General features: G+C 37.6%; 1 protein-coding gene across 12 annotated transcripts in view; it reads left to right on the forward strand.

Moving 5' to 3' along the window:
• Positions 1–2,032: 2,032 nt before the first annotated feature.
• The window catches only part of tnrc6c1 (trinucleotide repeat containing adaptor 6C1), a 130,009-nt gene continuing 109,240 nt past the window's right edge, over positions 2,033–22,801 (forward strand). For 8 of the 12 annotated variants that reach the window (XM_063074348.1, XM_063074352.1, XM_063074355.1 and 5 more), the window contains exons 1-2: positions 2,033–2,142; positions 2,472–2,519. In XM_063074348.1, coding sequence (XP_062930418.1) covers positions 2,138–2,142; positions 2,472–2,519 — 53 coding nt within the window. In that variant the 5' untranslated portion in view covers positions 2,033–2,137. The remainder of the gene's footprint in view (positions 2,143–2,471; positions 2,520–22,801) is intronic. The other 4 variants (XM_063074353.1, XM_063074360.1, XM_063074359.1 and 1 more) reach the window with 1 other exon arrangement.

Raw genomic sequence — 22,801 nt, forward strand, 5'->3', positions numbered from 1 at the left:
AACACTTACATCTACAATTAAATGAAATATTTACATTTACATTGGCTACATCCTTTTAAAATAAATCCATCGTAAATTGTCACCACTGTACAGCCAATAATCATACTTCAATCAAAAAATGAAGCAGATGTAATTATGTGAGTTCAAAAGAACTTTTAGAAGAATGTCCGCTATTTGGCATTGATTTAACTGTACCTTACCGGTTACAAACTGCTTGAAAGACTTAAAGAAAAAGTTCCCCATTGAGATTTTACAATGAATACAATAATTCTCAGCAGGGGAATTCTTTTAGAAATAGTATCTTTCAAGCACTTTAAAACTAAACTCTTCTGAAAATCAATGGCGGCTACTATATTCGGCGATAGTATGCTGCATAGTATAGATGGAATAGATAACTTTATTCCAAATCAAAGAAAAGATTGCTAGCCTGGAAGCCTATTACCATTTTTACTCATACATGTAATGCTCAAAAAGTACAATCGAAGTCTGGATTGATGGATGGGGAGGGGTGGGCACAGCACAACAGAGAAAAAAAAGATTGTAAAGAAATTAATCCTGGACTGTCTACGTAAATATTTTAGCAGCCAATTAGATTCTTTAAGAAGGTCGTGTGATCACCTGCTTGGGAACCAGTCATGAGATGGACAGAGCTAAAATATTTTTTAAAAAAGGGATAGACAGTGCAATTAATTTATTATTAAGAAATACAGAATTGGAAGATCCCAAATCCTTTTCATATGGCTAATTATTTGATCTCAGCCGGTGTAGAGCAATCAGGGTTTAACAACTTGCTCACATGGATTAGAGAAGGGTTTGCGTTCCAATCTTCACCTACAATCTCTGTTTGGTTTCACCACAGTGCTTTTACAATTAAATAGACTGTTAAGGGTGACTGCCAAGGTTCACATGAAGAGTGATCATAAGGACTGATAGAACTATACCATGACAACCATTCCGTGTCTTGCAGAGTAGAGAAGAAGTAAAAGCAGGAAATCACTAAAAAAAAAGTTATATTTTAAAAAGTCAATGAAATCATCTTAATTGTCTTAAAATTCAAGAAACCATTATTACTACTCAGGCTCCCTCATTACTGACAAGTAGTTACAGATGTTTTACTGTGAATATTACAGTAGGTGTTTTGAATGAAACAAAGACAGCCCAATCATTAAGTTATTTAATCCTCCGAAAATAAAGAAAAAACAATACAATGTATTTTTCACATACATGTTTGGTTTATCAGATATGATCAGAGAATAAAATGGTAACCGTATTTCCTCTGCTTGCAGCACAGTAGAGTGCCTATTCAGCTATAATATATTTGATTTTGATTGGGTTATTTCACTAGGTCAAATTAGATAAGCTTTGTATCTATTAAGCAGATGAAGTCGAGCTGTATCAGATCATGTACAATTGACAATTACTAGGTCATTTGTATATGTTAAGGACAGGCTTGTTTGTGGTTGGTTTTATAGATGATTGGGCAGTCCGGTTGCCGCAGCAACAAGCCATGGCAGCAAAGTGGCCATGTGACCCTCAATCATTCCTGTGATTGGTTGGATGTGGAACCCTGAATGACATTTCACGCTGGTCTCGAAAGAGATAATGTTTCTGAAAGTTTCATTGTGTTATTTTTGCTTTATGCTCCCTTCCTTAGCTGTTTACTTGTGACATTATGGATCCTTTCCCCTCCCCTCCTCTACCTGCGTGTCTTAAGCCAGTGAACCAGTCTGAGAATCCAACCCACTGGAAGACATCGACGCGCAACCTAATTTTTAGAAAAGTTTGGCTCGCGTTGATACCACGTGATGCGACGGCTCTGCAGCGATAGGTCAGAACCGTCGCCGTGGCAACAGCGGGAGGCGGGCCGGTTGGGCGCGAGAGGGAGGGGTGATGTTTGGTTGTGATCACATGTCAGCCAGACAAGGTCAGGGGTCGTTTCCTCAGCCAGATTAGCCGGTTCTTGTCAGTTATAACAAAATGGCTGCTGGAGCACCGTTATCAACAATTTACTGACCGGGGGGGGAAGAGAAAGTGGCTCAACTTTTCCCACCCCCTCCCTCCTCCTCTGCGCAACCTCCGGCGCTGTTTTATCTCCGCAGTTGGATATTTTCTCCCTCCTAATTTGCACTTTAAATTGATGAGGTTTGTAGTTGTGGTGGTGTGCTGGCTGCGCTCGTTGCTAGGGCTGTTCGTGCGGTGTTGTGCTGTCGAGGCAGGGGCTGCTGGTGGCTCTGGAACAGGCGGGTGGCGCTGCTGCCGCCGCCTCACCGCCACCCCCCCCCCCCGGTGTGTTTGTGTCCAATCCGTCTCTCCCCCTCCTCGTTGAGCGATCCCGGCTGTCAGCCGGTGGCCGCATTCTCACAGTTTTGCCATTTAACGGTTTGTCAGATTTATGGCTCTGTGAAAAGGATTTTTTTTTGTCACCTTTTCTTATCCCGCTTCTCTTCTCTTCATCCTCCCGTTCCTTTTAGAGAACCCGAGTTTAAAGCTGCCAAAGAGCCTCAGGAAGAAATTCAAAGGTAAGCTGGGTGATCGCAGCTTGTCTTATTTTTAAAAAAAACGCCGAGTGGCATACGTTATTCCTTGCAGAGCGGATTTAAATGTCAGAGACGGGTTCACTTGAAGAATTTTAAGAATTGTCTGCGCCGTCGCAAGTAAATCGGTGTGAAGCTACCGCGGACAATTTCAGCCGGTTTGCAGATTAGATTAGAGATTAATACCGGGGATACCTCTTCCTTCATTAGCGGTTGATTTTTTGGGTACGTTCACTCTGTGGCGTTAGCGCTTAAAATGGAACGGTAAAATTCGGTTTTCGACCCAGGGTCAAACCGTGAAATGACAGGAACACCTTCATGAGATACCGCAGTTTGTTTGCAGGTTTACGAGCTGCAACAATGTGAAATTTAAACCGCAGGATCTTTTTGCGATGCTTGGTTTCAATAAGTGATTTCAGATTAGATAAACGTTATCTTTTGTGTTTTTTTCCGGGAAAATGACATTTCCTTAAGTGTCCATGGCTATGCGGTGATTCGGGAGTAACTACATGTCTGTTCTTTTGCCTGGTGCTGAGCTCGAGTGTTGTCTAGATTCTGTTGTTGAGCCAAAGCGCTGGCATTTTTGGATCGCTGCCCACGTTGTCTCGTTCTCTCTTCGTACTGTACTTTGTCATTTTTGATGGTTTCTGAGGTGGAATGTGCCTTTTGAGATTAGCTGCAGTGTCGTGCTTGTTTCAGTTTTGAATCTTTCTCCGATTATAATTAAACGATTTACTGTATTATTTAAATCATGCAAAAACACACAGGTCAGTGTGTGGGTATTCGTTCTGTATCAGAATGCTTTGTATCTCGCAATTTTTGTGAACATTTTAATGCGATTCTCTACAACAATTTATTTGTTAAAGTGAATGTGGCGTCAACCATTTTTAGAAATGTCATTAGATAGTTCTCTATCATGTAGGAAATGTTCAGAAAATAAATACAATTCAGGCTCAAAATTTTGCATTGGTTGCTTTTTTACTGAGTAGATTTCAATTTTTTGTAGTTTGAATTCTATGTCAAGTATTGTGGGAGGTGTAATGTTTGTGTGAAATCTGGCAAAACATCCAAATTGGTTAATATTTTGGAATTGATACTCTTTCCTGCAGTTTTTTGTAAATAAGAGATTAAAGAAAGTTGGTTATTTCCCATAAGACATTTAGTTACCCCTTGATTTAAAAAAAACAGAAATTCAGCAAACAGAAATTGAAAGAAAATCGTGCGGTGGTTTTTCAAATCTAAAGTTGTTCCCACAATTTGAAATTTCAGGCTGGAAGTTGTGTGAAATGCCACCCATTGATAGAAGAGGCATTCCCCTGGTGGTTCAGTATGCAGTTGAATTATATAGCCTAGGAATGCTCCAAGCTGGGTATCTACTCTGCTTTTAGTTAACTGATTTTTATGGATTGATTTGCTTTAGTATGCCTCATTGAGCCCTAGAATTCCAGAAAGAATATTTGGTAAAGTTCCCAATTCTGATCACTATTCTTTAGTGCAGATTCAGCTATTAGGCTGAGTTGCATGACCTGAGTCACTCTCTAGATCAAGGCTTGCATTGAAATAATGACCATCTAATTGGGTGCAATGTAAGAGAGTGCCTGATGGCCATGCAACAGCAATCCAATAAGGAGTCAACATCAAGGGATGATGAAAGGAGGAAAATAACATTAGTCTGACTTGGGCCATACTTGCTAACATCACATTAAAAATCAATCTGTGTGCTGGAAAATGTTCCAAAAATATGTCTTTCTGTTATTATGAACATATTTGAGTTTATTAAATGTAAACCAGCCATTGATATATTCTTAAAAGTTCTTTGAAATCCTTTTGTTGGATAGAGGTGATTTGCCAAGTACGGTCTTGATGGTCAGTTTTTCTTTAATTTTGGACTTAAATTGTGTATATTATGCTTGGTTTTGTATGACCTGCTTTATAAACATATTTATTGTTTGGAACTTGGTATACTATTCAAAATATAAATGTCTGTACCTTACCTAGCAAAATGCAATTTGAACCAAATTAAGATATTAACCCTAAAATTCCTGATAGCCTGTTGATGCCTCACTCAAGGTAATGCCTTTGAACCAAATGAGGATATTAACTCTGAAATGCCTGGTAGTATTTTAAGTGTATTTACAGATGTCAGTCATTGGTAGAATTGTTTTAATTAAGCAACAATAAGTTGATTTGTGCTGCAATAGCAATTGGTTCAGGAAAAAAAACTTGGAAGGTCACTTAATAACTGAGATTTGAGATTTTATCAAAATTTAGTGAAACTTATTATTAATGAATTATGAAGGGTCAATGAAGTCCTTGAGTATCAAAGTTTTGAAATTAATGTTCTAATGCTTGCTCTCTAATAATTCAACAGATATGTTACTTGCATTAAATTGAAAATATATAAAATGTTGTTGTGCCTTTGAGGACAGTGGGAGAAACAACATAAACAAGTAATTTGGTCAAGTATTTAATAAAAATAATAGCCATGAATTGGAATTTTCATTGGTCTGAACCCTGAATGGTAAATGAATTGGATACTGGGTAGGGAGGAGAACCAAATGCAGAGAAGTGGGTTGTGGTGGAGTTTGGTGTTAACGTTTTGAAGGCATGATCTCTAGCTTCAAGGATATTTCACTATTAAAGGTATTTCCATTTTTGGTGCATGGCATGGAGATGTGTTGGAATGGTGGGGTACTGGGGAGGTGATATATAATTAAAGAAATTTTGTGGTGGTTCTTGCATTGTAGTAAAGACTTTAGAATGAAATTATCAATTTGATATCAGTTATTTTCAGACTTTTAAACTAGGATACCCTGTAATTTGTAATCTTTGTTTTCTTAAAATGATTGTTTTCATTAAAAGGAAATTAAAGTAGTCATAATCTGTTGCTATATTGGATTAGATTCAACTTTTTTTGACATTGTGCCAAGTACGGATACAAAGCCAATGAAATGCAGTTAGCATCTAACCAGAAATGCAAAGAATAGTGTTATTTACAAAATAACTGTGAATAAAAAGTGAGTGCTACAGTACACAAATATAAAAGTATTGAGACAGTACAATACGTTTGCAATACTGCTTAGCGCTGTGATGTGAGGTTCAGCAGGGTCACAACCTCAGGGAAGAAGCTCTTCCTGTTTGCCTGTTGGTGCGGGAGCAGAGGCTCCTGTAGCGCCTACTGGATGGGAGGAGAGTAAAAGTTCCATGGTTAGGGTGAGATGCATCCTTGATGATACTTTTTGCTTTGCCCAGGCGGCGTTTATGGTAGGTGTTCTCAATGGTGGGCAATTGGGTGCCGATATCCACTCAATAACCCAATTTATAATACAATCAATAACCCAATTGCTAGAAGCATACAATACAGGATTCTTTAGAAATTGTGCTGGTCATTTGCTCCATAAATTTGAATGTTCTTGCAATGGATTAAGAATAAAAATTCTTAGATGGAAAATTGACTGTGCCATGTTCAGACTTGCAAATTTCCAATCACCTCTTGTACAAGAACTGCTGCAGAGTTTGAGCCCTGAATCTCTGATGTAATACTGCAGGTATGTAGTATTATTACTAAGTGGTGATGCATTAAGGAAGGACTTGAGATACCTTGGACAGACCTAAGAGATTCAGTTGTTGTATTTTGAAGAACAGCAATATTTCTGTTTCAGAACTTGCTGTGTGTAAATTGGCCATTGAGCTTCCCACATTCCCACAGTTACTGCACTTCAGAGGTACTTGTTTAGCTGTAAAAGGCTTTGCGGTGCTCTGTGTTGGGAGACAATTCTGTAGGTGCAAAATTTGCTTTAAGATGCTAGAAACATGAGGCTCTGCAGACGCTGGAGTTCCAGAGCAACACACACAAAATGAGGAACTCAGCAGGTTAGGTAGCATCAGTGGAAATGAACAAACAGTTGATGATTTGGGTCAAGGCCCTTCTTCAGGACTGGAGAAGGGACTTGGCCTGAAATATTGACTGTTTATTCACTTTCATGGATGTTGCCTGACCTGCTGAGTTCTACCAGCATCTTGTGTGCTACTTAAGATGCCATAGCTGCTCAAAATGTGTGATTTATTGCTATTGTATCTCGCACTTGGGAAATAGTTTAAGACCATTAACTTTGTTTTGACATAGGCCTAGATTCAAGATCAGCCAGAATCAAACTGTTATAGCACACCAAGATTATTGCCAATTATTTTTAAGTACCTTGATAAGTTAATGATAAGTATTGGTATCCAAAAATTTAAATTTTTCAAAAATTAGAAAATTTGAATTCTGTTTGCTGAATTCTAATCTATTCATTTTTTTTGTGTGCTTTTAAAAATGTAGCAAACAATTCTACTGTGATGAAATCTTTACTGCAGGCATGGCATAACATCATTGCAAGATTGTGTATTTACCTTCTAGGTCTTTTAAATATCTTTTATTTATACTGAATACACAGTGGGATGCCAACTTTATTATTCTCAGGAAGCCCTATGTGCAGTAACCTGTAGGTTAACAACTTTGTCACACATGTAATTAACTTGATGTTTTACTTTTCCATTTTCTCAGTACTTAACCATTAATGCTGCTAAATCCATACATGGAATGCTTACAGATATAATTATTTTTCTGCTATAGATGGTCATTGAAATAGCAAAGTTCTACTTGGCCTAAGTCAAAATTGAGTCCTTTAGAGTTTTCTTATTACTTAAAGCAGTATTTTAACCTTGCACACTTAATAATATTTCAAATTTGTTACTTTGAATATTAACCTTGGCTGTTTACCAGCACATGGGCATATCTACACCTGTATACTAAGTAACAAACTGAAGAGATCTAAATGAAAAATGATTGTGGTAATTGTAGTTAATATACTGCCTTGTTATTAGCACTGTGTCTCAATTTGTAATCTAATTTAAGAGGATATAAAAATTATCATGGCTACCTATTTTTTTGTGTGGATGATGAGCAAAACGTTCTCTGGATGATGTAGCCAATATTCAGACCTTTATCAACAGCACAAAAAACATAAGATAAATGGGCCATTATTAAATCATTATTTGTAAAAGTTTTCTGGCGTATTTGGTGTATTTTAAGACATTGGGAGGTTGAGGGAAAGTACTTAAATTATGATATTTAATTATGATTGCAAAGTCCAGATTGTAAAAATAAGAGATCTAATTGCATTATTATTTTTATATTAATTTTAAGACTTTTCTCAATTGGGTTGCAAGGAAGTTTTGTTTGTCATAGATATACAGAATTACACTGCAATTTCAGGGTTCATTATTCTATTTCTCATTTTCAAAGCATTGTTTTTGTCTTTTTTTAAAAAATTCACCTTGATGTATTGGGTCTGAAATGGTTATAGTATTTGTACTTCTGAGAAAAATATTCATTTTAAATGGTATTTTAAAACTACAAGTTGTAGCTGGGTTATGTTTCAAGTCCATATTTAATTCTAGCCAAGTACTTTCTATTCTTTTAAAATTCAGAATTGAGTGAAGTTCCGCACTTGTGTAGTGCATGAAATGTACCCTTGCACAGCTTGTTTTACTGCTGCTTTTTGGATTTTATCTGTCCATAAAATATTACAATAATTGCTTTAGCATCTCTCATTTTCCACCCTAATGCTGTGAATTCTGTGATGCTTAAAAAAACTAATTTTTCCGATAAGATATTGAAAATAACATCTGAGTAGTCAGCTTTCACTCTGAACTGGATTGTGTTGAAGTTTTGGGAATTTGACAGGAGCCAGCAAACTTCTGCATTTTAGTTGAGCTCAACTAATAAGTAAAAGTATGAGAATAATGTGCAAGTCATTATTGCATGTGGCAGTAGCATACCACCATAAGCTATACCAAACATAATAAGATATATTAGTTTTGCAGGTTACTTAGAGGTATTTCTAATGTTCATGTAGAGTGTTTATTTTCACTTTCTTTGTCATATTGACCTTTGAGTCCTTTGACGTTTCTATGGTCTCCTAGCTTTATGGCAAAATATAGTAAAGGGATTGATAGGTGTGCATTAAACTAGAGCCCAGTCAGAGGGAAAATCAAAGTACAGTTGAAAAGAATTTTGGGAGAGGAACAAAATAATTAAACATAGCCCAAATATTAGGATTGAATGAACTCTAAATACTCCAGGAGTGGGTGTATTGGAGCAATTTGAGCTAATTTTGAGAAGGAAAACTTGAGTTAAGTATCAAGAGTTATGTTATTTTTAATCATTTATAAACTAAAATAGAAGCTGGCTATATGCTTTTTAACTTAAAAGCTATTTTTGTTGAGCAGATGGGCTGGTAAGGCAGTGTTACTGCCCATTTCTAACGGCTCTTGAGAGAAAATTACACTGGACTGCAGTTGTACTTTTGATGTTCCCACAGCTGTGTTTTATAGGAAATGTTATTGATTTCTCTGGGCTTTGCATTCCTTAAATCTATATTGTGTCTAATTTGATAACAGAATTGAGATTATGGCAATATTCAAGAGTAGAATGAATTCTTGCCAAAATGGAGTGGCAAATATGGTATATTTGATTACATCAGTTATACTACAAACCATCATCCTTGAATTGTCTTGATTTATTGGCAGACTCCAGACACAAGCATATAATGGTTAAGTATTTAAGTGGGACTTTCCATGGGTAATTTCTACATAAGTAAATATTTTTAGTGGACAACAAAAACACATATGCCTGTGTAACTCTTTACTTGCAAGGAGTTCTTTCACTTTTTTAAATCCCCAAAGTAGACAAGCTTTACAGATTTTGATGAAGAAGAAAATGGTGATTCTTGCAAAATCAAAAGTGTCAACATAAGAGGTGACTATTATGTCAACTTTACCTGGATATTCATTTGTTTATTTGCTCTTGTCTCATCTCACTTTCTTTTTCTTAAATGCTCATCCAAGTCAGTTGGTTGATGGTAGTTAGTTGTGATAAAACATTCTGTGCTCTCAAAAATCTTCTCATCTGTCACTTTTTGCTTTTATTTTCCTGATTCTGGATTTTGTTTTCCATTCTCAAAATGTATACAGTTCAGTATTTATCCCCTTAAACCTATTTTGAAAATTCACATTTAGCAAGCCTTTCGATATAGCTCCATACAGTAATGAAACTTTGTAGTAGTTAATACCATTCCCCAGCAATCTTTCGCTCCCTAAAACTTTTATAGAGAATGTACTCTTTTCTTTCGAAGGTTCTAATCCTTTGTCTATAATGGAATATAGAGAGCTATTGCACTTTTTTTTCCCTGCATGAAATTAAGTGAGATATACACAATTGCAGTTTGGCTTAACTAGTCAATGCCATCCTAAAATTTCAAATCAGTTCATTTATTCATTTTTCTTGCTAGTGTTGCTGGCAAGAACAACATTAATTGCCCTGAACTGACTATTTTCCTAATTCATTTTGAATGCCGTTTGATATATAGGCATACAAGAAAGTTTCACATCTCGTATGGACCAGTTAAGCTTGGGAAGACGGATTTTCTGTGCAGAATGATATTGGTGAATTGGTTGTGTTATTATCATTATAAATAATAGTTTTTAAAGTCTTTATTCTTCAATTTAATTTCTGCAGCTGCCACTGTATCTGATTTGTTGATCCATGCTTCAGGATTACTAGCTGAAATGTAACTGTTACTCTACATCCAGATCCAGTGTGTTGTGGCTTTGTTCTTTGGGTATGGCAATGACGTTCTATTTTGTAAGCTGTGTAAGATACTGCTGTTGAGTGTCCAATATGTAACTAGTTTCTTACAATCATGAGATATACCATTGGGATCTGTCATATTAGTGCTTTCATAGGTGCTAATGAGTGTGCATCATATATTTTTGAAAATGAGCCTTGAGAGTACTTGGTAAAAATTTGCTAGGTATATTGTCTATGCATGGAGCAGCATTTATGATCAGTTATGCCTATTTAAACTCCATAAATTGATTTGTGTACAGTATAAAAGATTCAATCAGGAATTTTCTTGCTTGGGTTCAAATAATTTAATTGCTGAATATGTAATAGGGAGGCATGGGTTTATAAATCAGGATAAAATCATACTGGGACATAGCCTTGAGTCATTCCATCCCTATTTTTGTTGCTTTATTCGAAATTAAAGAGTAAAATTTGTGCCTGCAAATACCTTGAATACCGAATACAAGAGTCTTTCAATGCAATGGTAATGAGATACAGTATTTTACCTGCTACTAAAAACTATGGGTCTGGCAGTGTTGCTCTGGAATATTCCATCCAGCTATGTTCTGTGATGTCATTTGCCCCTTGTAGAAATGTTTGAATGTTTGTATGGAAGGTTGTCTGTGTTTTCAAATTTTCTAAGTAAAATCAATGAAGTTGTGGTTTACATGGAATAGCCTCTGGCTCCTTTCTATAAACAGCATCCTTTAGGATGGTTCCTCAAGTGTCAGTATTGATGACTTGGCACTGTAGCTAATCCAGGAGTTTATTTGGTGCTGAGGCGGTCCCCTCATACCACTCTCCTCTTCTCCTTTTTCTCCCCCCCGCCCATTAGATTCTTGTAGCCCACGTGTCACATACTGTGGCTAGGTGAAAATGAGGCCAAAGGACTTGGAAAGGGGCAATGTTCTTTTACTGTGGTTTATTTTGAACAGTAGTGTCAAACATTGTATTGTAAAATGTGATCTGTTCCTAGTGGGATATACTGAGGAAAAACTTGCTGCTACTGAAGGTTAGCAACTTATTGAAAGATGTCCTCCTATCTTACCCAACCTTATTTGCCTTCCAGTACAAGGAACTGCTTGTAACTCAGTTCATTTCATAATGTCACTGATTATATATTTATATCATTAATTGGTAATCAAGGTTAATTCAAAAGTGTTTATGCCCGACTTTAACTGGAGGTCATGCTTTTTAGCAACATGGCAAACACTGGGGTTGAGAGTGAAAATAAACTGGCCATGATCAATTGGCTGAGTAGACTTAGTAGGTCTGCTCTAATGTCTGATAGTCTTAACCACTGTTAGTGTTAATTTTCTTGAAGATGTAGTAAATATGAGTTAATTTACTGAACAACTTTGGTTAACTGTTTTAAGTGAACTGTTTGGGTCAAAACCAGAGAGTTGATCTCAGCAAAAGCCAATGTAAGGACATATTACTTGCTTGCTTATATCAACCAATTAACCGTCCTGAAGAAGGGTCTCGACCCGAAACATCAACTACTTATTCATTTCCATAGATGTTGCTTGACTTACTGAGTTCCTCCAGCATTTTATTTTTGTTGCTTCATATTTCCAGCATCTACAGAATCTCTTGTTTATAATAGTTGCTTATTGGCTGCTCTGTTTCCTTGCTTAGTGACTACGCTTAAAGGAAAAATTCTTAATTGGATGTGCGACTCTGGGATGCTCTGCTTTCACAAAATGCTTCCAAGTGTTTTCGATGTATTGATCAGATTCTAAATCAAACCTGATGCACAGTGACAGTGTTATTCCTCTTGATGGCCAAAAATCTATAGCAGTTTTGATCCAGAGGAAAATTGTGATCCAGGTCTGCCTTACGTAGTAGTAGTAGTAGTAGTCGTAGTCGTAGTAGTAGTGGTAGTCTGAGTCCTACACATACCTGTGGCAGTTGCCATATTTTGACTCTTGTCTGCAGACAGTTACTTTTTAAAGTGCTCATCCTAAATTCAAATTTATTTAATTGCTCTGCTGTTACATGTAGGCAACCCTGCTGGAATTTTGGATTTGTTCACCTCAGTAGACAGTTGTGCATAATCCAATTATTTGTGTCAGCATAATTGCGGTCTTCATCTGTCCACCTTTCCCATTCCCTTTTGAAGTCCATTTTAAGCTATACCTTTTAAACAGGTTTTTTTTGTTGTTGTCTCTTGTCATTTCTTGACTTTTACGATTTGTTAATGTTCCTTTTAAGGAGTCTTTAGGGAAATCTGCCTACATTGAATGTGCCGTGGAATGCAAGTTGTTTTAGAGTGAGTTTTTGTTTAAAGAATGGATGACTTTGTAAGCTTGTACTAACAAGAACCATGCTTTATGGAGCTACAAATAAAAGAATTTTATTATATGCTCTACAATTTTTTTCTTGATCTTTTGGACAATTGGAAGATCTTGGATAGCGTAGTTTGGACGTTTCCAATAATTTCCTTTGACATTATATATGTAATAACTACAAAACAAAGTGACACTTTCAGTCTTAAGACAAGTAATGCATTAATTGACTGATCTGCCAGCTGATGGTGTTAGAATTATTTGCAATTATTGAAACCTGTCATCACTAGTTAGGTGGTGTAGTCATGGGAAAATAGCGATGTCATGTGGACTCGTAGAAATGCATACAGTTTTTTTCAAAATGATTTTTTTTGGGTCAAAACTGACATGTATTCTTGATTCCTTACATCTTTAGAAAGTGCTGGTGAATCACTCCTGTGAACTGCTGCACTCCATCTTGTGAATATATTCTTACGATATTGTTGGAATGCACATTGTGACAATGAAGACAGTTTAGGAATGTTAATAGATTTCTAAACTGGGGCAGCTTCTGACTTGGTTGGTGCTGGAGATCAGTATTTCTATTTGCTTTCATCTTGTGTTTTTTGTAGTAGCGCTCATTTAGTTTGCGAAGTGTCAGAATAGTTCAGGTGAGTAACTTTTTGTAGATATCTGGAGGAGCCCTTGAAGCTGGCACAACCTTCATGCACGTTACAAACCTGAGCCTTTTGAATCACTTTTTATTGCCCTTGCACTCAACCACTAACGTTATGTTTCTCTCCAAGCTTATTGGACATGTCTTTTATGAATGGATGTGAAGGTTAAACATCATTCAGGTAACAAGGAAGATCTGCATTTTATTCTTTAAGCTCAAATCTCTTAGAAGGTGGTACAGCATGTCCATAAGGTTGGTTGAAGTGATGTGATGACCTTAATTTCACAAATTCCCAACATACCTCATTTAATATAGAACTACTGATCAAAGATATATCTGCAATTAAGCATGAAAATTGTTCCACTTGATTAATCTTTGTCATGAATTATGTTCATTATAGCTCTTGACTAACAAACTATATATAATGAACTTCTGATTTCCATAATCTTTTCCTATTTTCATTTAATATGTATAGATTTTCTTTGATAAAAGTTTTACCGTAGTAACAATGCATTTTATTTGTATACTCCTAGATACATTGCAAATTTGTTGGATTTACAATTTCAGCAAAATCACAAGTTGTCTTTCTGATTTGAATTCAGAAAATTACTAGGAAAGTACTATATAAAATTCTCAAATGTTACTTTTTAAGATACTAAATCTGCTATTTTGTGCCATGGACAACATATTCATGTATATTGTTCCACACTTGCAAAATATATTTTATTCAGTGAAGCTCCTGCTTGACTGAGTTGTGAATTAAGAGCAGCAAACTAACATTTAATCTGCTTATTTGTCCACTACGTGCCACAATTTGTATCCTGAAAGATTCATTATTACAAACGTTTGTATTAAGCATTTCCAAGCTGGTAGTCTTGGCTACACTTCCGTAGCAATATGCAGAAGCAGGCTTATTGTATATTTTCCATTCCATAAACGACCATATATATGACATTGCCATTGTATGCTCGATAAGATGGTTTTTATGATATTTATGGAACACCTTCTGTAACTAGCAGTGGAGACTTTTCATTCAGTAATGGCTGGAATTGAATCCAGTGCCATTTGTGAAAGGTAAATGTCTTACTTGCTCTACCACCTGGTTTCCTTGTATGTTAAATAGAAATACCTGTCCTGAAGTATAGTTTGAATTAAAGTATAGTGCCTTGAGTTACTAATTAATCTATCCAGAGGGTCGGTACATTAGTTTGTGCTATTAAATATTCATGAGGGTATTGCATTTTGTAGAATTTTTTAGGCATACTGACCTGATGTTGAAAGTGTTCCTAAAATACAGTATTGGGATGAAATGCTTCAGTTTATTTGGAAAGAAAAGTAATGCCGCATGTATGCTACAGGGTTTTAACAGGTGTGTACAAAATCTGCAAGATGTACTTTGTAGCATTTCAACACTGAACTTCCCTGTCTCCACTTTTCTTTTAAACAATATATCTCGATCTTTTCATTTTTTTCTTTGTATCATGCTTTATATCTTTAACTATATTGAACTTTATTGTCCTTTTTGTTACTTGGACATGATTCCCCTAAATTACAATTGCAGCTGATTGGTAAATATGTCAAATTTTCAGGGCACACCGCTCCCTCAAATTTCGGCAGTCTATTGTATGCCTTTCCTTCATGGGGTCAAGCTATTTAACCCCATTTTGTTTAGTCACTTTTTTTTGTATTTCATGATATTTCCACATGCCTCTTCCAAATGCTGTCATGAGCATTTCAGATTTATTAGAGTAATTGCTAGATGCTTATTTGCCTTCATTTATTTGCTTTGCTTGACTTACAGTTTACTTTCAGAAATGTTTGAAATTGGTTGTTCAGAAAACGATCCTGTAGTGCTTTACATAACATGCAAGAGCTTTTCTTCTGCGCCATTGGAAAAAATGGCACAAGAAAATAATTGTTCCAGTTATCCAAGGTTAAGTTATGCCTAAATAGTAAATTCGCCATTTCTTTCTGTGGAGAGGAAAAAATCAGCTTAAATCTGCCATTGCTGCTTTGTTATAGGTCCTTTTATTTAGTTATATAGGAGTTGAAAAAGGCAAAATAACTAAGTTTCTTTTTGATCTGCAATAATTGTGCATTTTTTTTCTTTTGCCTTCAGTGTTGTTCTAGTAGTTCCTTGGCATCTGCATCTTTGCTTTCCAACTAAATGCTTATTAGTCAAATGATTCTCAGGTCATATGATTAAAAGATGGATTACCTGAATTGCTGTTAAATAAAGTGATTACTTATCCAGCATATCCACACTACTCAGCTGCTTCTGATCTTGCAGACCTGTTTGCATATGTCTGTGTGGATGGGAAATAACATATCCATCTCGCTGATGATCAACACTAACGGAGCAACTTGCCCTTTATGTGTTTACATTTAATTGAGTTATATAGGACAATTAATGAAAGAATCAGTTTTAATGTTGTGAAATATCAGTACATTGCAATACCCAATAATAAAAATTGAATTACAGTATATATAATATATTATTGTTGGCAGAATTTGAGATGATGACGAGAAGGCATACAGGAGCGAGATCTATCAGCTAGTTGAGTGGTGTGGCAGCAAAAACCTTGCACTCAGGCCAAGGAATTGATTGTGGACTTCAGAAAGTGTGAGATGAAGGAACACACACCAGTCAGTCCTCATCAAGGGATCAGAAGTGGAAAGGGTGAGCAATTTTAAGTTCCTGGGTGTCAACATCTCTGAGGATCTATCCTGGGGCCCAGCGTATCAATGCAGCTGTAAAGAAGGCATGACAGCAGCTATATTTCATGAGGAGTTTGAAGAGATTCAGTATGTCACCAAAGACACTTGCAGATGTCTGCAAATGTACGGTGGAGAGCATCCTAACTCGTTTCATCACCATCTGGTATGGAGGGGCACTGTACAGGATCAAAATAAGCTGTAGAAAGTGTAAATTTGCAGCTTCAATACATGCACCAGCCTCCCCAGCATCCAGGACATCAAGGAGTGATGGCTCTAAAAGATGACATCCATCATTAAGGAACCTCATCACCCAGGATATGCCCACTTCTCATTGCTACCATCACGAAGGAGGTACAGAAGCCAGAAGGCATACACTCAATGATTCAGGAGCAGCTTCTTCCCCTCTGCCATCATATTTCTGAATGGACATAGAACCCAAAACACTACCTCGTTACTTTTTTCCCTTCTTTTTACACTACTTATTTAGTTATATACTATAATTCAGTTTTTTATTATTGGATATTGCAATGTACTGATATTTCACAACACTAAACCTGATTCTTATTCTTTCACTAATTGTCCTATATAACTTGACTAAATGTAAATACTTAAAGGGCAAGTTGCTCCGTCAATTTTGTTCCTTGAAAACTCTGAGAGACTTGTATCTGATTCCATTTGTTCATATTACTAAATTTACTTGTTTGAGGTATCCTTTCACTGATGGTCGATTTGTTGAACTGTTATGTGGCGCTCTTTCAACATTACTGACACTGTTGGTCCAACTCTTTTTCTTTGAGCTGCAACTAACAATGTTGGGTTAAAATTATTTTTAATCAACTGCGGGTGAATCTTAATCCATAGTTCAATTAACCATTTAGGCATAGAATCATAGAAATCTACAGCACATTACAGGCCCTTTGGCCCACAATGTTGTGCTGACCATGTAATCTACTCTAGAAACTGCCTGGAATTACCCTACCGCGTAGCCCTCTATTTTTCTATGCTCCGTGCAGCTATCTAAGATTCTTAAAAGACTGCTCTACCACTGTCGCTGGCAGTGCATTCCACACACCCACCCACTCTTTTTTTTTAAAAAAAACACAACTTGCATCTGACATCTCCCTTGTACCTACTTCCAAGCACCTTAAAATCTTAAAACATGATTAGCAAAAGCCTTCAGTTGCTACAATTCTGATAAATATAAAGATTTGATGTACACATTTCCTGAGAGTAAAGGTGAATTATTTGTGGAACCTGCGAGCCAAGCAATATTTTAACTTATTTAAACCAAAGTAACCTACAACTTGGTGTAAGTTACCTGAAACTTGTCTTTAGAGAGTTACTTTTTAAGTGTTAAAAAGATGTGTGCCTTCAAAAATGTGTCTGTATTCCATATCAACGTCTTGAATATAGATTTTGCAGAAGGAAAACAATACAGTTGGTTTACAGGTTCAGTAGAGCTCCATTCCTGGGAACTGTATGTAACCCAAGCGGTTCACAAGTTGGAAATTAACAAAAACAGCATGTGAGAGATAAATGTAACAGGTGAGCGAGCAGATTGAGGAATGGTGCCCACCATCCAGCCTTGCTGACTCAGTGAAAGTGTGACTAGGACTGCTCAGTGCTTTTGGTTCTGGTCAGCTGGATTCAACATCTGATTAATATAGGTCAGGGTGGGGGTTGTGTGGACAATGTGAAAACACGTGGAAATGCCACATTACCAGCCAGCAGAAGACTGTTGCAGCCATGCGGCAGCAAGCAAAGTTTTGAACCATGTGACTAAGAGCACATTGAATGTAGCTTGAAAAGACAAATCCCCTCAAGCATGAGTGTTGCTTGTTTTAGGCTATGTCCACACTACGCTGGATAATTTTGAAAACAAAGCTTTTTCTCTTCATTTTGACCCATTGAAACGGTGTTTTCATCCCCCAAAAATGGAGCTTTTCTAAAACACTCCAGAGTGTGTAAATTTGAAAATGATTGTTGTGCGTTGTAGTGTGGATGGGGTAAACGGAGCTATTTTAAAACACTGTCATGACAACACCACAACAACAATGCTTTTTCTGCTTCTACTTGGTACTGCGCAAGTACTGCCAGACGGCTGTTATAACGCGCAATCAGTGTGAACTGCGTGAGAGTTAAATTGTAAAGTGAGCTTTTTTGACTATTTTAAAAACTCTGTCATGACGTTCCGGAACAGATGGCGGCAATGCGGCATTTCATTGTTTTCTTGAACACAACCCCCCGCACAACCTAACGATTTCAGAACAGACAGCAACGAGACTGAAGCCAGAAGAGTTAGAAATGTACTCACCAAATACTTTGACCCATAGCTTACAGAATAAATAAGTATACTCACTTTGCCCTATTTTCTGTCCTTGTTTGTATGAAGGTGGTTTACCTATTTATGCAAGTACTTCTCTGACGATAGATGTGTAACAGCCTAATGTAACGTTGTATGGAAATACAAGATAATACTTATGCAGACATGTTTTATTCATTTAACAAGGTGCTTTATTAATGCAACAGTTAGTCAGTTTTTCAGTGTTCGTCGTCAGCCAGGTCATACTATCCGTGAAATCCCTGTCAGTTGCCTCCATACGCTCTAGTATTTGTTGTTTTTTAGTTTTAAGTGCTGCGCGAGAGCCAACAGTAATTCCTTTAAAGTTTTTCTAGTCGGTAACTGGACAAACGCGCACCAAGTATACCGTTTCCTCTTCGCTTGTTTTCTGTGTGTCCTGCGCATGCCCAGTAGGAGGAGATTTGCCCAAATATCCGTTCTAATGTGGACAGAGATATTTTGAAAAACGCTTGATGTGGACGCCTGTCATTTTTACTCGAAACTGGTGTTTTCAAAATTATCCCGTCTGGTGTGGACGTAGCCTCAGAGCATTGAACAGTACAGCAAAGGAATAGGCCCTTCAGCCCTTGTTGTGCTGAACTAATTTATATGTCCTTCTGGCTACATAATGTCCAGAACCTTGAATATTCATGTACCTATCTAGGAGTCTATTGAACACCTCCATTGTAGTTCCATTATCTTCTATCATCCGCAAAGCTTTTAATCCACCCATCTATATTTTCATCTAGGTTATTAATATATATCTATCACAAGTAGCAGAAGTCTCTGTCTGTATCCCTGTGGAACACTACCAGTCACAGACCTCCATCCAGATTAAGTTCCATTAACCACTACCCTGTGTGTTCTATGGGCAAGCCAATTCTGAATTCAAAAGGCCAATTCACTCTGAATTCCATAGTCATTATCTTCTGGATGGGCTTCCCATGGGCACCTTGTCAAGCACTTTCCTTACTAAAATTCATGTAAATAACATCTCAGGTCTATTTTCATCAGTCACCTTCCTCACCTTCTCAAAACTTATTCAAGTTAGTAGGATATGACTTGCTCCACGCAAAACCAGGCTGGCTGTCCCAAGTTTGGCCATAGTTTTCCAAATGCTCAAATCCTATTCCAGAGTACCCTCTCCAGTAACTTCCTTATCATTGATGTGAGACTTGCCAGTATATGGTTTCTAGGATTATCCCTATCCCTCTTGAAAATGGAACAACATTACCTACTTGCCAGTCCTCTGGGATCATACCTGTGGCTAGAGAGGACATAAAGATATTGGTAAAGTCTCTAATAATCTCATCTGTTGCCTCTTCTCAATAACCTTTGGTATCTCCCATTTAGGGACTTGTACACCTTAATGTTCGAGAGGCTACCTATTCCATTTCCTTGAAATGCCCTAGCAAATTAACATTCTCAATGCTGATCTCCCTATCCTCCACATCCTTGATCAATACAGAAAAGTACTGCAAAGTACTCAGTCTTGAAAGTTTTAATCATAGACATGGTTGTGTCTGGCTAATATAGAATTGAATATAGAATTTAATCCTTATTACAGAATGTAGGATTCTAATATGAACACCAAGACCCAGGAATCTCTTCAGCAATAACCCCATTTCATTGAACCATGAAAAATCTAGAGTTGTACTGTATTTATTAACATGAAGCAGAGAGCAAGTTTGTAAATCTGGCAAAAGCAAAGGATGTTGGGTATAGCGAGGGTGGTGTGCCCTTGGGAGGGTTGTGGGACAAATGACAGAGGAGGGGTGGGGGTGGCAGAACTATAGACACACCCAACCCTGACACAGCAAGCAATGTCATTTGATTCCAAACAATTGGTTACTGATCATTACAGAATGTCTCTCTCATGCTTCCTGCTTCCTTTTCTCCCTTTCCCAACTATGACTCTCCTCTCCCTGACCCCTTCCCACTCTCAGTCACAATAGAGTCTTGTATCAGAATCAGGTTTATCGTTGCTCACAGATGTCATGAATTTTTTCTTTTTTGGGCAGGTGTACAGTGCAATATATAAAATTACTACAGTTCTGTGCAAAAATCTAAGGCACCCTAGCTATATATGTGCCTTAGACTTTTGCACAGTATATTATGATGTTGCCCACCTATATCTTTTACCTTTTACTTAAAAACTTTACCCTTTTTTTAATGTAACACACACAAAATGCTGGAGAAACTTAGCAGGCCAAGCAGTGTCTAGAAAAAGAGTACAGTGGACTTTTCGGGCCGAAGGGTTGCTGAAGGGTTTCGGTCTGAAACATCGACTGTACTCTTTTCTTTGATGCTGCCTGGCCTGCTGAGTTCCTCCAGCATTTTGTGTATGTTGCTCAGATTTCCAGTCTCTGCAGATTTTCTCTTCCCTTTTTTTTTTAAATGCTTTTGGGGACACAGTAGCTTTGTCTAGTGAAATAACATTCAACTTTGTTTCCAACAATTGCTTCTCATCTCTTTTTCTGATGGATCTGTACATTTTTGCAATAAGTGTATAGTACAGTGTGTATGTTAAAAGACAGGTATTTAGTACTAGTTTCCCACGTTTGTTTTAACCCATCTAATCTACACTGGTAACATGGCCAATGGGTATGAATTCAAATTCTATATGGCAGCTAGAATAAAAACCTTGGGCAATTTCTCATGTTCATATTTTAAGGAAGTAGTTGCCACACCTGGCCTGTTGCCTATAACAAAGATTCAGTGTACATAAAACAACAAAAAAATCCACATTGTCTTGTGATGCAGAGGAATCTTCACAGCACTTTGGTGCAATCTTATGGACAGCAAGTCCTGCCTTCATAGTGAGTCCACACTCACTATATTTTTGCCCTTTATCAACCTACTCTAGGCTTTCAGTGGCAGCAGAATTATGTTCATTATAATCTGTAATCTTATAGCCTATCGTATTGCTCAATTTTATGGTTGCTTTTAGACCGTAGGTTATCGTTGATTAAGGGACATGCTAGGAATTGCAATATGTGAGCTGAAATGCTAACGAAGTGAAAAATTTAAGTATATGTGCATGAATACTGTACAATAGTCATGTACAAATGTCATTTCACAACAAATAAATCAGATTAAATGTCTGGAGTCCTGGCATATCCTGTTTTGAAGAAGCTCCATGAACATATGCAATGTTGACATAATTGCAGAAAGCAAAGCTGGAGTATACATAGCCATTTTCACTCAGAGATGCTAAGCATGTGATCCATCTTAGACTCTTCCTGAAGACTATCATTCTTTCTGAATTCAGCCTCCTGAAGTTGCCATCATTTTGGAAGCCTGCTTTCAACCAATTGAATTCACGCCATGTAATTAACACACACAATATGCTGGAGGAACTCAGCAGGCCAGGCAGCAACTATGGAAACAATTAAACAGTAGACGTTTCGGGCCAAGACCCTTCATCAGGACTGGAGGAAAATAAGGATGAGAAGTCAGAGATAGAAGGTGGGGAGAGGGGAGGAGGAAATAGAGGTAGGTGATGGGTGAAAGTGAGGGGAGGGGTGAAGTAAAGAACTGGAAAGCTGATTGGTGAAAGAGATGAAGCTGGAGAGGGGGGAAACTGATAGGACAGAGGGCCATGGAGGAAAGGGAAGGGGGAGGAGCACCAGAGGGAGGTGATGAGCAGGTAAGGAGATACAGTAAGAGAGGGACATGGGAATGGGAAAGATAAATAAAAGGGAGGGTGCCATTACCAGAAGTTCAAGAAGTTGATGTTCATGCCATCAGGTTGGAAGCTATCCAGATGGTGTATAAGGTATTGCTCCAACCTGAGGGTGGCCTCATTGCGACAGTAGAAGAGGCCATGGACCGGTATGTCAGAATGGGAAGTAGAATGAAAATGGATGGCTACAGGGAGATCCTGCTTTTTCTGGCGGACAGAACATGGGTGCTTGGCAAAGTGGTCTCCCAGTCTACGTTGGGTTCTCACAGATATACAGGAGGCCACACCAGGAGCACCAGATACGGTAGATGATCCCAATAGACTCACAGGTGAAGGGTTGCCTCACCTGGAAGGACTGTTTGGGGCCCTGAATGGTAGTGAGGGTGGTGGTGCAGGGACAGGTGTTCCACTTGCAAGGAACAGTGCTGGGGAAGATAAGTGGGGAGGGACGAATGAATGGACAAGGGAATTGGGTAAGGAGCGATAGCAATCCCTGTGGAAAACAGAAATTGGGGGAAACGGTGCTTGGTGGTGGGATCCCATTGGAGATGGCAGAAGTTACGGCGAGTTATATGCTGCACACGGCAGCTAGTGGGGTAGTAAGTGAGGACAAGAGGAACCCTATCCCTGGTGGGGTGACGGGAGGATAGTGTGAAGGCAGATGTGCACAAAATGAAAAAGATGAAGTTTGTTGTTAACATTCAAAATGAATGTTAATTGAACACTATAAATTGTCCTTAGTACATTGGTGAATGGTATAACCTGGGTGAGTTGAAAATGTAGGAAGTACAAATGATTAATGAAGGATTAGGGTAAGTAGGTGGTAATGGTCAGTGTTAACTTTATGGACTGAAGATCCTGTTTCTGTGCTGTTTGTCTTTGTTTCACATGCGTAAAGTTTGTTTTGAAAA

Source organism: Mobula hypostoma, chromosome 22 (assembly GCF_963921235.1).
Source record: "Mobula hypostoma chromosome 22, sMobHyp1.1, whole genome shotgun sequence".
In the NCBI taxonomy this organism is placed as follows: domain Eukaryota; kingdom Metazoa; phylum Chordata; class Chondrichthyes; order Myliobatiformes; family Myliobatidae; genus Mobula; species Mobula hypostoma.